This window comes from Streptopelia decaocto, assembly GCF_964273445.1.
Source record: "Streptopelia decaocto genome assembly, chromosome: 18".
In the NCBI taxonomy this organism is placed as follows: domain Eukaryota; kingdom Metazoa; phylum Chordata; class Aves; order Columbiformes; family Columbidae; genus Streptopelia; species Streptopelia decaocto.
Window position 1 is genome coordinate 8069911 of NC_138673.1, and position 11080 is coordinate 8080990.

The 11080-nt window shown below is 53.2% G+C and overlaps 1 protein-coding gene and 1 long non-coding RNA gene across 2 annotated transcripts; both read left to right on the forward strand.

The window, feature by feature from the left end:
* Positions 1 to 3096, forward strand: LOC309447865. Its single transcript, XR_014185679.1, has 3 exons — positions 1 to 22; positions 646 to 741; positions 1760 to 3096. It is a non-coding gene; the product is annotated as an uncharacterized lncRNA (long non-coding RNA).
* A 324-nt stretch (positions 3097 to 3420) lies between these two features.
* NLE1 (notchless homolog 1) lies at positions 3421 to 10432 on the forward strand. Its single transcript, XM_082068679.1, has 13 exons — positions 3421 to 3572; positions 3810 to 3953; positions 4027 to 4244; positions 4336 to 4415; positions 4670 to 4746; positions 5973 to 6070; positions 7218 to 7410; positions 7842 to 7977; positions 8342 to 8388; positions 8543 to 8745; positions 9374 to 9533; positions 9629 to 9699; positions 10174 to 10432. The coding sequence occupies exons 1-13, from the start codon at positions 3564 to 3566 to the stop codon at positions 10184 to 10186; spliced, it is 1449 nt and encodes a 482-aa protein (XP_081924805.1). The 5' UTR covers positions 3421 to 3563; the 3' UTR covers positions 10187 to 10432.
* Positions 10433 to 11080: the final 648 nt, after the last annotated feature.

Below are 11080 nucleotides of genomic sequence, written 5' to 3' on the forward strand. Positions count from 1 at the left end.
GGTTCAAGGAAACACAGATGAGGTGTGTCCTCTTTTATGTTGTCCTTGTGACTTACTTTGCGATGTAGATTATGGAAGTGGAGTATTGAAGTTCCTAATTCTGGCTGTTTCTCTGAGGATCTTTTTGATGCTCCAACAAGAACTGTCAGACTCTGTGTGCTAAATATAATTTAATGTGTGAAACTAGTTTTATTTTTGCCAGTGCTTGCTGGTTTAACTAATATAATGGTGAACTGTGTGCTTGCAGTCAAGATTTTTCTTACTGTGGTGTTAATAAGATCTGCAAATAGGAGCGGAGATGCTGTTGCTCTTTGGTTTTTACTGTGGAGTGACCACTGTATGTGGATTACAGGCTGCATTTCTTCTCCCTTGGAGGGGCTTGGAAAACTGCCCAACAGATAAATATAAAAGCTTTACTAATTTTTTGGAAATAGCATCAAACCATAAATACGATAGTTGAGGTTAATGCTGTACACGGAAACCTGGTGCATTTCCATCGAGGGAGGATACCTTTACTCCAGGTTGCTGAGTTGTGAAGGTTAACGGCGTCTCCAAGGCCAAGTGTGTGAATTGTACCGAAAGCATGGTATTTTTACTGTAAGAACGTGAAGCTATCTGCCTTTTGGGACGTCTTTTCTCCGGCAGGCTCAAGAAGAGATGGCGTGGAGGATAGCGAAGATGATCGTCAATGACGTTATGCAGCAGGCGCAGTGTGAACAGCCTTCGGAGAAGGTCACGAAGGTAAGAGGGGGCGGAACTGCCGCGTCTGAGTGACGCCGGCCCGTGGGATGAGCAGAGCTCTCGCCTCTGGAACCCACGCTGGTAAATGTTCAAACGACACAGCGTCACGTGAAGAAACGGAGGTTGGAAGCGTTTCAGCCTATATATGATGTCAGAATTTCTTAACAGTGGTTCTCTTGTGCAAGCAGTAAAATTGTCTTTTCATTTTGAGTCTTTACAAACTGCCGTGTCAGTTAAAAGGGTTATTTGTGTTGCAGGATCAATACCGTAATTCCTGTTTGAGTTTACACTTGCTGTTTGGTGTTAATGAATGCTGGTGCAATCACCTAAAGTGTCAGTACAGCTCAGCAGCTGGGGCTTGTCTGTTGGGTGCAGTAACAGACACAGCAGCCCTGTCCATAGGCTGATGGTTTAGTGTTGGACATTGTTGTTTAGCTACTTCTTGTTGTACAAGTCCACACATTCTCTGTTTTTAAAACAAAAAAGGTTCTGATGCAACAGTTAAATTTTGTGACAATGATGACAGCAGTTCACCAAGTTAATGTCTGATACTTTCTGGCTTCCAGGCATCTGACTGTGTTAAATTAACCTGTGCTTTTATTATTATTGAAGGTAAACATGTGCCCAAGCCCAGTGATAAGACCCAAACGGATGGATCCATAGTTTCACTATGTGACTGTTTTATTTTTAATAGAGGAGTTACAGTTAAGTGATTTGTATAGTGATTTCACTTAATAGCTCGGCTGCAAATGACACGATTCCAGGCTGGCTGGATGAAGAGGTCTCTCAGCACAGTATTTAGAAATACCAAGTGGCTGCAGATGCTCTGGATTCGATTAAGCCAGGACAGTTACAGTCATTGGAAGGTTGAGTGTGTTGTGGGATTAGTGTTTTGTCCTCTCCCAAACTCAAGGGTACCTGGCTGCAGCATTTTTAAACACAAAACATCTTCCTGTTGAGCGATTGCCTTGTACGTTTTAGGGTGGAATGAACTCTAACCCTGTTCTTCGTTTTCCAGCTATGATTTTAGAAACACCAGAACAGGAAATCTGGTTTTCCGCTTCGAGAATGAGTGAACTTTCCCGTTTGGTGGATTCTTTAACACAGCCAATAAAAACAAAGCACTGTTACTCCAACCGCCGAGAGCTCCCTCGTTTATAAGGAAGAATTAAAAAGAAGCAATCCTGTACCTCCACTGTAGAGCGTGAAGAAACACTTTTTCCTGTTGTATGTGGCATCACAATAATGATGGTTTTTAAAGAGATGAAGACGCAGTTTGCAGATGTGTCACTGAGAAACTGTGATCAACTTCACCAATTCTTGACCTGTCTCCAAAAGACTTTTAAGCAAAATATCTGGAATGGGACACAAGCCACAACAAAGAGGGGAAGGTTTTGCTGTAGTTTCTAGTTCCACTACTTGTGATTTTCGAACACATAATTGGAAAGGCCACGGGGCGCCTCCCCAAATTGGCCGTCGGAGAAGTGAACCTGAAACGGTGAATTCGTTGGCAGCGAATGACCTAAAAAGTTTTAAGGTTTATTTTTCCTTACTTGAAATAGGCGCGTATTCAACTGTAAGATAAATGTATTTGACTTCATAACTGCATTAACTCTGAAGGCAGCGCAGAATGAAGGGGAGCGCAGCCTTGAGCTCTTCCTGCCCTCCCGCCGCCCTCCCGAGCAGCCGTACCCTCCACACCACTCCATTTTCTTTCCTCTCCATCCCACGAGCAAGGAAAACAGTAATTGCTGCCATTCTCCATAGCTTGTTGTCCTCCAACCCACAGAGTATCTTAATTCCAGATGTTTGGTTTACAAATAAATTATTTTTAATGACCTCTGGCCTTTTCCTTGGCGTTATCAACATTTGCAAACCCCTTAGCTGAAGTAAAAAAGCCACCATGTTACACAACACCTCTGTTTTGATTTGGTTTCTTTTCCCAGTGAATTGATTTTGCAGGGTATTAAAACCACTCAGTGTGTCACCATTATGTTATTGCATTTTCAGTCTACAACACTTTGATTTTGGGATTTTTATTTTACGATTGCTTTTTTCCTCAAACTTGTGCAAAAACCAAAATCACTTTGCAAAGAACTCAAATCATCTCCAGTGTTCAGAATATCTTGATTGACTAGCAAATGTTATTCTGTTGCAATATTCGATTGTATAGAGACACTGTATTGTCTATTAAAAAAGCAAAAAAGGCTGTGTATAGGTTTTTGGTACTATGTACCACCTCTTATTTCTCTCATGCCTGAGTATTCATGTACTTAAAACATACTATATTTAATTGTGTTTTGATTTAAAATATATAAATATTAAAATTTGTGGCTGTTTTCTGTTTTGATGGGATTTGACTTTACAAGTTTGTTTGTTTGTTTTAAATGTGAGTCCTGGGGGTTTGTGAAAGAAAAGACAAACAAACCCTTAAGCAGTTTGTTCTTAGTATATTTGCACATTTTTTTAATGTTTGAATGGATGTCCAGCCCAATGAGCTGGTGTTGATGTGGTGAGTAAACTGTGTCTCATTGCAGCCCCAGCCCTTCTCACACACCGCAACTGGGCAGGCAGCGGCCTCGGGTTAATTTCTTAGCGGAATGAGATATGTGGGATATTTTTTCCTGGTTTTGCTGCTATTTTAGAAACTCGATAAAAAGCGCCTCTGTGGTCACTGTGGAAGTTGCCCCGGAGCGGCCTCGAACCCGTGACCCTGGGGTTTTGCGCTGTTCCCACCGCCGGCCGCCAGGGGGCAGCAGCGCCGCGTCCAGGGCCGCCCGCCGGGAGGCGCCGCTTCCGGCGCACGTGGGGCGCGCGGACACATGGCCGCGGTGAGCGGGACCGGGACCGGGACACCGGGGGGGTGCTGGGGAACCTCCTGGCCCCCGGGTTCCCCCGCTGGGCTCCTCCTGCACCCCGGGCCCTTTAGGGTGTTTCTCCCCTCCACAGGGTCCGCGCCGCGTTCCCCCCTAGCGGCTCCTTCTCCCCCCCGCGGGTACCGTTTCCCGGGTGGGGTTCTGTGGGTTATCCCCGCGGGGACTCCCGGTCCTGAGCTCGCTGTCCCGCAGATCATGTCGCCGGACGAGGACGTGCAGCGGCTCCTGGTCCAGTTCCGGGACGAGGCGGGGGAGTCCCTGGGCTCCCCCTTCGACGTGCCGGTCACCATCACCCCGGACAAGCTGCAGCTGGTCTGCAACGCGCTCCTGCAGAAGGTGAGACCCCCCGGCTCCCCCGGAGCCCAGCCCGGGCTGCCCCTCGCCATGGCACCCACCCTCTCTCCCGCAGGATGAACCGGTGCCTCTCGCCTTCTTCGTCCACGATGCCGAGATCGTGGTGTCGCTGGAGAAGACCCTGGCGGGGCAGAGCGTGGAGACGGAGAAGGTCCTGGACATCATCTACCAGCCGCAGGCGGTGTTCAGGGTGCGGGCCGTGACCCGCTGCACCAGCTCCCTGGAGGGACACACCGAGGCCGTCATCTCGGTGGCCTTCAGCCCCACGGGAAAGTACGAGGGTCCGGCTGCGGGTGGGGGGCTCAGGGTGAGGCGGCAGCCGCTGGGGACATCGCTCTGAGCTGGGTGATTCCTCCCCTCCCAGGTACCTGGCGAGCGGCTCCGGAGACACCACCGTGCGCTTCTGGGACCTCAGCACGGAGACACCGCAGTTCACAGCCAAAGGTGGGTGTGGGGGTGTCCTGGGAGGGCAAATCCTGATCCCCCTCCCTCATAGACCCCCTGCCTGTTCGTGGGGACAGAGCAGAGCCTGGGTGCTGCGGCTCAGGAGGAGAGTGGCTCTATTTGACTAACAAAGAGGAGGAACACGGAGGGTTCCCCCCACCTCCGGTCCTGCCTCAGGGTGGCTGCAGCGCCAGGACACTGGGGACAGACAGTCACAGGTCTCCACTCACTCCCGCTCGCGCTCTCTCCGCCAGGTCACCGGCACTGGGTGCTCAGCATCGCCTGGTCACCCGACGGCAAGAAGCTGGCGTCGGGCTGCAAGAACAGCCAGGTACGGCTTGGCAAAATCTTTCTTTCTCTGGGGCATGAGGGGTGTATCCAGTTGTTCTGAGCGGGGCCCTGTGCCCCAGGGGAGCTGTGCACATGGATGTGTTGCAGCAGTCTCTGAACTCTGCCAGGCAGGGCTCCGGCTTTGCCACCTTTGTCGACCTCGCGCCACTGAGCCCTGATATCTTGTGGCAGATGCGTTTCCCTCCGCGCAGGAAGGAGTCCAGGCTTTGGACGTGGTCCTTGGCAGACGGCTCCATCACCAGGGAGGTGTCTGGAGCGAGAAGGGGTATCGCCCAGCCAAGCCAGGGCTGCGGTTCGCGTGACCCAGACGTGCAGCGGCAGCCTGTTTGCAGCGCTCCCGCTCAGACGCAGCCAAAGTCCCTCTTACAGCAGCGTAAAGGGGACCCTGCCCCAGCTCCGGGGCCAAATCTGTGAGATTAAGGTGTGCACAGAAATGCCTGGGGAAGCGGGAGCACTTGCGGGCAATTCAAAGTGAGTCAGCGCCTTGCTGAGCCCCAGACGGGCACACGCTCGCTCCGGCTTTCGAACAGTTTGGGAGCAACGTGAGCGGCCCCGGAGCTGCCGAGCACCGTGGTCCCGCACTCGGTTTCGGAGCAGCCGCTCCAGCCGGCCGCCGCGATCCCAGCCCCAAGGAAACGGGCCAGGCCGGGGTGGTTCTGCCCTGGTTTGGTGCTGTTCTGGCTTAAATCTAACCCAGGGAGCCGCTTGTCCTCCATTTCCCTATTTCTCCCGGGTTCTTAAGGAGGAGATGACTAATGACTTGGCTCTTCGGATGAACATTTATGTAGAGAGAGAAAAAACAAGAGAAAACCAGCATGTGTCCCACCCACAGAATCCAATAATAAGTAGCATTTAGCGCGCTCTGGTTTTCGTAGCGCTCTGCAAACATTCACTAACGCTCTGGCACGGAGTATCAGAGGCTCAGGCTGGCTTTTGGGGGACCCGGATTGGTTTTGAGTTGAGGCAGATAATTCTGTAGCACCAGCGTTTTAGGCAGAGAGGAGGGCGATCGGGTCTCATGGCTTTGAGGTGTCAGCTGATTGCTGCCGGGATCTGGAAAAGCATCTGCCCCCCTCCCTTCCCGCTCCTCGCCAATGTAAATGCAACCCCAAGGACACTTACGCTTTCTAAATGGAGCCCGCGCGTCCCTGGGGTTCACATGATGCGTGTGGCCTGACGCGACCCTCTGGCTTCTCTCCTGGACAGATATTTCTCTGGGACCCGGCCACCGGCAATCAGATTGGCCGGGTGCTCGCTGGCCACTCCAAATGGATCACGTGCCTGTGCTGGGAGCCGCTCCACATGTAAGTGAAGGGGCCAGTCCAGACCCTCCCCGCGCTTGTGCGGAAAAGAGCAGCCTGACCTGGAGGGCACAGCTCCCATTGTGGGGTCCCGGCTCCCAAAATGGGCTGAGAAAAAGGCACCCAGCTCGGAGGCAGCTGCTGCCCGTGGTCCCCATGGGGAAGTCACTGCCTGGCTGTGCTGCTTTTCCGCTGTATAAAAGACATACCTGCCTATAGAAAATAATGTTTTCATGGTGCTGGACAAAGATTTGAGATGCTCCTCCCCAGCGTGCTGAGCAGGGAGTAGGAAAACTGCTCACGTGTGCCCCCCTGCATCCTGGTTGCCTCTGTCATCCTGTTATTGTGAGGGCTGATTAACGGTGCAATCCCCTTATCCCTTCGATCAGCTCAAGCTCTGCCTGGGAGGGGTGGATGGAGGAGGTCAGTTGTAGCCAATAATCCAAGACATTGTAGAAATAAATAAATAACCGAAAGAAACGCCCCTGCAGAGCAGAGCCCTGCAAATTGAATTTGCCAGTAGGAAACTCCAGCTGTTTGCAAGCAATTAACTGAATTAGCAAAAACTGATTGTAAAGGAGGATGAGGAAATGGAGAGGAGCGGGTGACCCTCCCAAGGCTCCACTTGTCTGTCTCCAGCCAGCTGCTCTCCCTGCTCGGTTCCTGTGTGACAGGAGGGGCCGAGCTCTTCCTCCCTGCGGCCGGTGCCAGGGACGACTTTCTTTGACGTTAAAACCACGCTGGGTGATGGAGATGTTGTTAAAGGGACAGAGGGCTGTGTCTCCCCAGCCCAGGCCCAGGGAAGGTGCCAGTTGTGGTCCCCTCGGTAGCCAGTGGGTTGAAGCTGCCTCCTGTGGAAACAAGGTCATTGCCAAGGGCTCGGGTGCCAGGTTTAATGTGGATTGATGCCTCCAGCGTGCAACCCAGCGCTGGCTTGGAGGGAAGCTCTGTCTGCCTCTCCCCGGCCTTGTGGCATCCTGTTCTCTGTAGGTCAGCGCTCTGCTGCTCCCTGGCCTCTCTATGATCTTAGGCCAAAAGAGAAAGTTGTTTTTTATTGACTTCTGGGCCCTCAAATCCTCGGGGGCTGATGGGAAGAGCTTGGTGGAGCAGCTGTGTGCGCTGTGCAAATGGATTTGGTCTTTTTGCGCAGAAACCCGGAGTGCCGCTACCTGGCGAGCGCCTCCAAGGACGGCAGCATCCGCATCTGGGACACGCTGATGGGCAGGTGTGACAAAATCCTCACGAGCCACACGCAGTCGGTGACGTGTGTGAAGTGGGGGGGTGACGGCTTGATCTACTCCTCCTCCCAGGACAGGACCATCAAAGTCTGGAGGAGCCAGGACGTAAGTGCGGCAGGAAGCCCCGGGGCTGCTGCGAAGGGCGCTGGACACACTGTGTTGTAGCTTTGTCTGCTCCTCCTGGCACAGATTGTGCCCTCGAAGATGAACATCCTGTGTCCTCTTGACCTGGCAGAGCCTGTTGCTTAGCGCTGTTTGGAAGGGTTAGCTCTTCTGCAATGCTTTGATCCCTAAAAGCTTAAAATGGGGTTAAAAGCTGAAAACGCCCCTGGAACGACCTGTTCTGGGGAGTTCCCTGCAAGGCCCTGCAGGAAACTGGTCTCTGAAGCTCAGCAGCGTTGTTTCTTCCCTGCTAAGCCTTGCTGCAGGGTTTGGGAAGTTCAGGGCTGGTCCCTGCGGTGCGATGGGTCTGGGGGTCCCGCACAGTCTGGCTCTGTCCTCCCCGTCCCTCTCTAAGCGGGTGGTTTTGTTTGCAGGGCGTCCTCTGCCGCACCCTGCAGGGCCACGCTCACTGGGTGAACACCATGGCCCTGAGCACCGACTACGTCCTCCGCACCGGTGCCTTCGAACCTGCCGAGGCCACCATCAACCCGCGGGATCTGAGCGGCTCCTGTGAGTGCAGCACCCGTGTTGTGGGCTGGGGGAGCCGGTGGGGAGGAGAGCGAGGAGACCTGATGTCTCTTCTCAATGCTGCCGTGAGCCAAAACGATGCTGAGAGCTGGGAGCAGGTCCTGTGCTGGTGTTGGTCGTGCTGGCAGCCATGCATAGGGTTGACCACTCTGTTTTCAAGGGCTTTTCCTCCCTGTGACAGAGAGAAAACGGGTGAGCAGTCACAAACGCATCTGCTTGGCCCACAGAGCCAGGGTTGGAATGGGCATCACAGGGTTATAAAGTTTCCTTTGACCAATTCTCTTCCTCTCCTCCTCTTCCTCTCCTCCTCTTCCTCTTCCTCTTCTTCTCCCTTTCCCTCTCTCAGTGGCAGAACTGAAGGACAAGGCACAGCAGAGGTATGACCAAGTCAGGGTAAGTCCCTTTTGTCCCTCCGTGGTTTCTAACACAGTTACTGCTGGAAGCAGTAAAAATGCGCACAGTTGGCCATTGACCCCAACGTTGATGTGCTTCCAAGCTCTCCACACTTGGCTTGTGCAAGACTTGGGCTCTTTCATCCCTTTTTCAGGGCCAGGAACCAGAAAGGCTTGTCTCGGGATCGGATGATTTCACGCTGTTTCTTTGGAGGCCAGCAGAAGACAAGAAGCCACTAGAGAGAATGACGGGCCACCAGGCGTTAATTAACCAAGTCCTCTTCTCGCCAGACACCCGGATAATCGCCAGCGCTTCCTTTGACAAGTCCATAAAGCTCTGGGATGGCAGGACAGGGAAGTGAGTTGGTTTGTTCGGTTACAAGGTGGTGCTCGTGTGGGGTCTGCATGTAATGCAGAGGTTATGCAGAGTTGGGCCCCGAAGTCATTGTCAGCAGCTCCCCAGTGTGTCCAGCACCTCTGTAGCCTGAACTCATGCAAATTCTGGGGCGTTTCTGCCCTTGGGAAGTCCCTTGTCTGCTCTTCTTGTGTGACGGGGTCTGGAGCGCTGGTGAGCTCGCTGGAGCAGCAGTCCTGCCCTTGTTCTGCCTTCTCCTGATGAGCTTGGGTTCCGCGTTAGTAATTTTAAAGGCCCTTCAAAATGCAGTCTGCTCAGCCAGAGAGGGGAAGGACACATCTGCACAGCAGGGCTGTCGTGTTGCCCGCGGGATGAGGGTTCTTGGCAGAGGAGCTGGGATGAAGAGCCGTCCTCTAGAAGCCTCTGAGCCCATCTGGGAGGGTTTTTAGACAGACTGAGCCGCCTATGGATGCTATAGCAGTTGAGTGCCTTGTGTGTGCTGGCTTGGGGTTTGCTGGGCATCTCGTGACACTGGCTGGGGAAGAAACATGAAGACTGGGAAGAAGGCGGGTTCGGAACAAACTCAGCTGCCTGCTCCTCTCACAGCTGCTTCACGTCTCCTTCGCACCAGGTACGTGACGTCGCTGAGGGGACACGTCTCGGCTGTGTATCAGATCGCCTGGTCAGCCGACAGCCGCTTGCTGGTGAGCGGCAGCAGTGACAGCACGCTGAAGGTCTGGGATGCCAAGACGAAGAAACTGGCCATCGATCTGCCCGGCCATGCCGACGAGGTGAGCTGTCTGGTGGAGCTGAGGTGTCTGGGAGAGGCAGGAATGACTCCTCCTGCCGTGAAGGCAGAAATAACTGAGTCTTTCCCCAATACTAGGTGTACGCAACAGATTGGAGCCCCGACGGACAGCGGGTGGCAAGTGGAGGGAAGGATAAGTGTTTGCGGATGTGAGTAACCTGTTGTCTGTCCATAGAGGATGTTGCAGCTACTCCGTGCGTCCTTCAGAGCTGCAGTGTCTTTGCAGAGACCTGCATGGTTAGGGCATGATCTTTCCTTGGAGAGAGCACAGCGCTGGGCCAGATTCCATCCCGGAGACCTGACCTCCCTCGAGGCAGGAGCTGCTGCTGTCCCCTGGGACATGACTAGAAAGCAGAGTCCCTCCAGCTGAGCAGTCAGGAGTGAAATTTGACTCAGATATTTTGGCTCCTGGAGAGGGGAAGGAGCAGTTGCACCAGTCGGTCAGACCCGTTCTCACCTTCCCCCATCTCCCAGTTATGCAGACAGACAAATTCCCTTGAGCTGGTTGTCGCTCGACCTTGGCTGATGAAGGAACCTGGTCCCCAGGCCCCCGCTGTGCTGCTCTCGTACGGTACCACGTGGCATCGCTGGGGCTGGACCACAGCAGCTCTTTCTGTTTGCAGATGGCGCCGATAGGAGCAGCGACACGAAGCTGCTGGTCCCGTCCGAAGCTGCCTGTCCTCATCACAACCTGCCCGGGAGATCTGCGAGGTGATGGAAACGGAGGCCGACCGGAGCACAACTCCCTGTTCCTGTTGGCTGCTCCCCCTCATGGACTCTTTCCTTATATTTATTTAAGGAAATTTTAATTCTAGTTCTTATTAAGAGCTGTGCTTTGCAGGATGGTTTCCTCTGAACATTACAGGAGGGTTATCTCATCTGCCTCCATCTCAGCTGGCTTTTTTATTGAGATTTCAGCCTCATGGCAGCCTGCTGCCTTGAAAGGGGCAAGTGAAGGGTGGGGACGGCTCCTGCCCCTTCTTGCTGACAAAGAATCCGCAGAGAAGAGGCTTTTAGTGGTAACAGAAAGGGATGTCCTTATGTGACCTTCAGAGAGGGAGAGAGGAAGGGCACATGATTACGCTGCAGGGTTGTGCTCGGCTACGTGACTGGGACAAAGATCTGCTGAGAATAACTTCTTGGGGCTTCTCATTCTTCCAGTGAGGTTTTGCCTTTCCCCTCAGCCCGTTTCCCTGGGGGCTGTGCTGAGTGTCACCTGTTAGTGTCACCTGTTAGTGTCACCTGTTAGTGTCACCTGTTAGTGTCACCTGTTAGTGTCACCTGTTAGTGCTTCTCCGCATCCACAGCAGGTAACTCATTCGCTCATCCATTCAGGGTGCAACAGGCATGGACTTCAAACAGCTGGTAGAGCTGTGCTGAGTTTTCAGATCTCAGTGGCTCTTGGAAAAAGGGGAATGAAGCACTAGTGCCTCTGAACAGGGGGGGGAGTGCCTGTTTCTCATCCACTGCTGGCTCGGGAGGGAGGAAGGGGGAAGGAGAAAAAGGGAGCAGGCATTTTGGGTGGTGTTT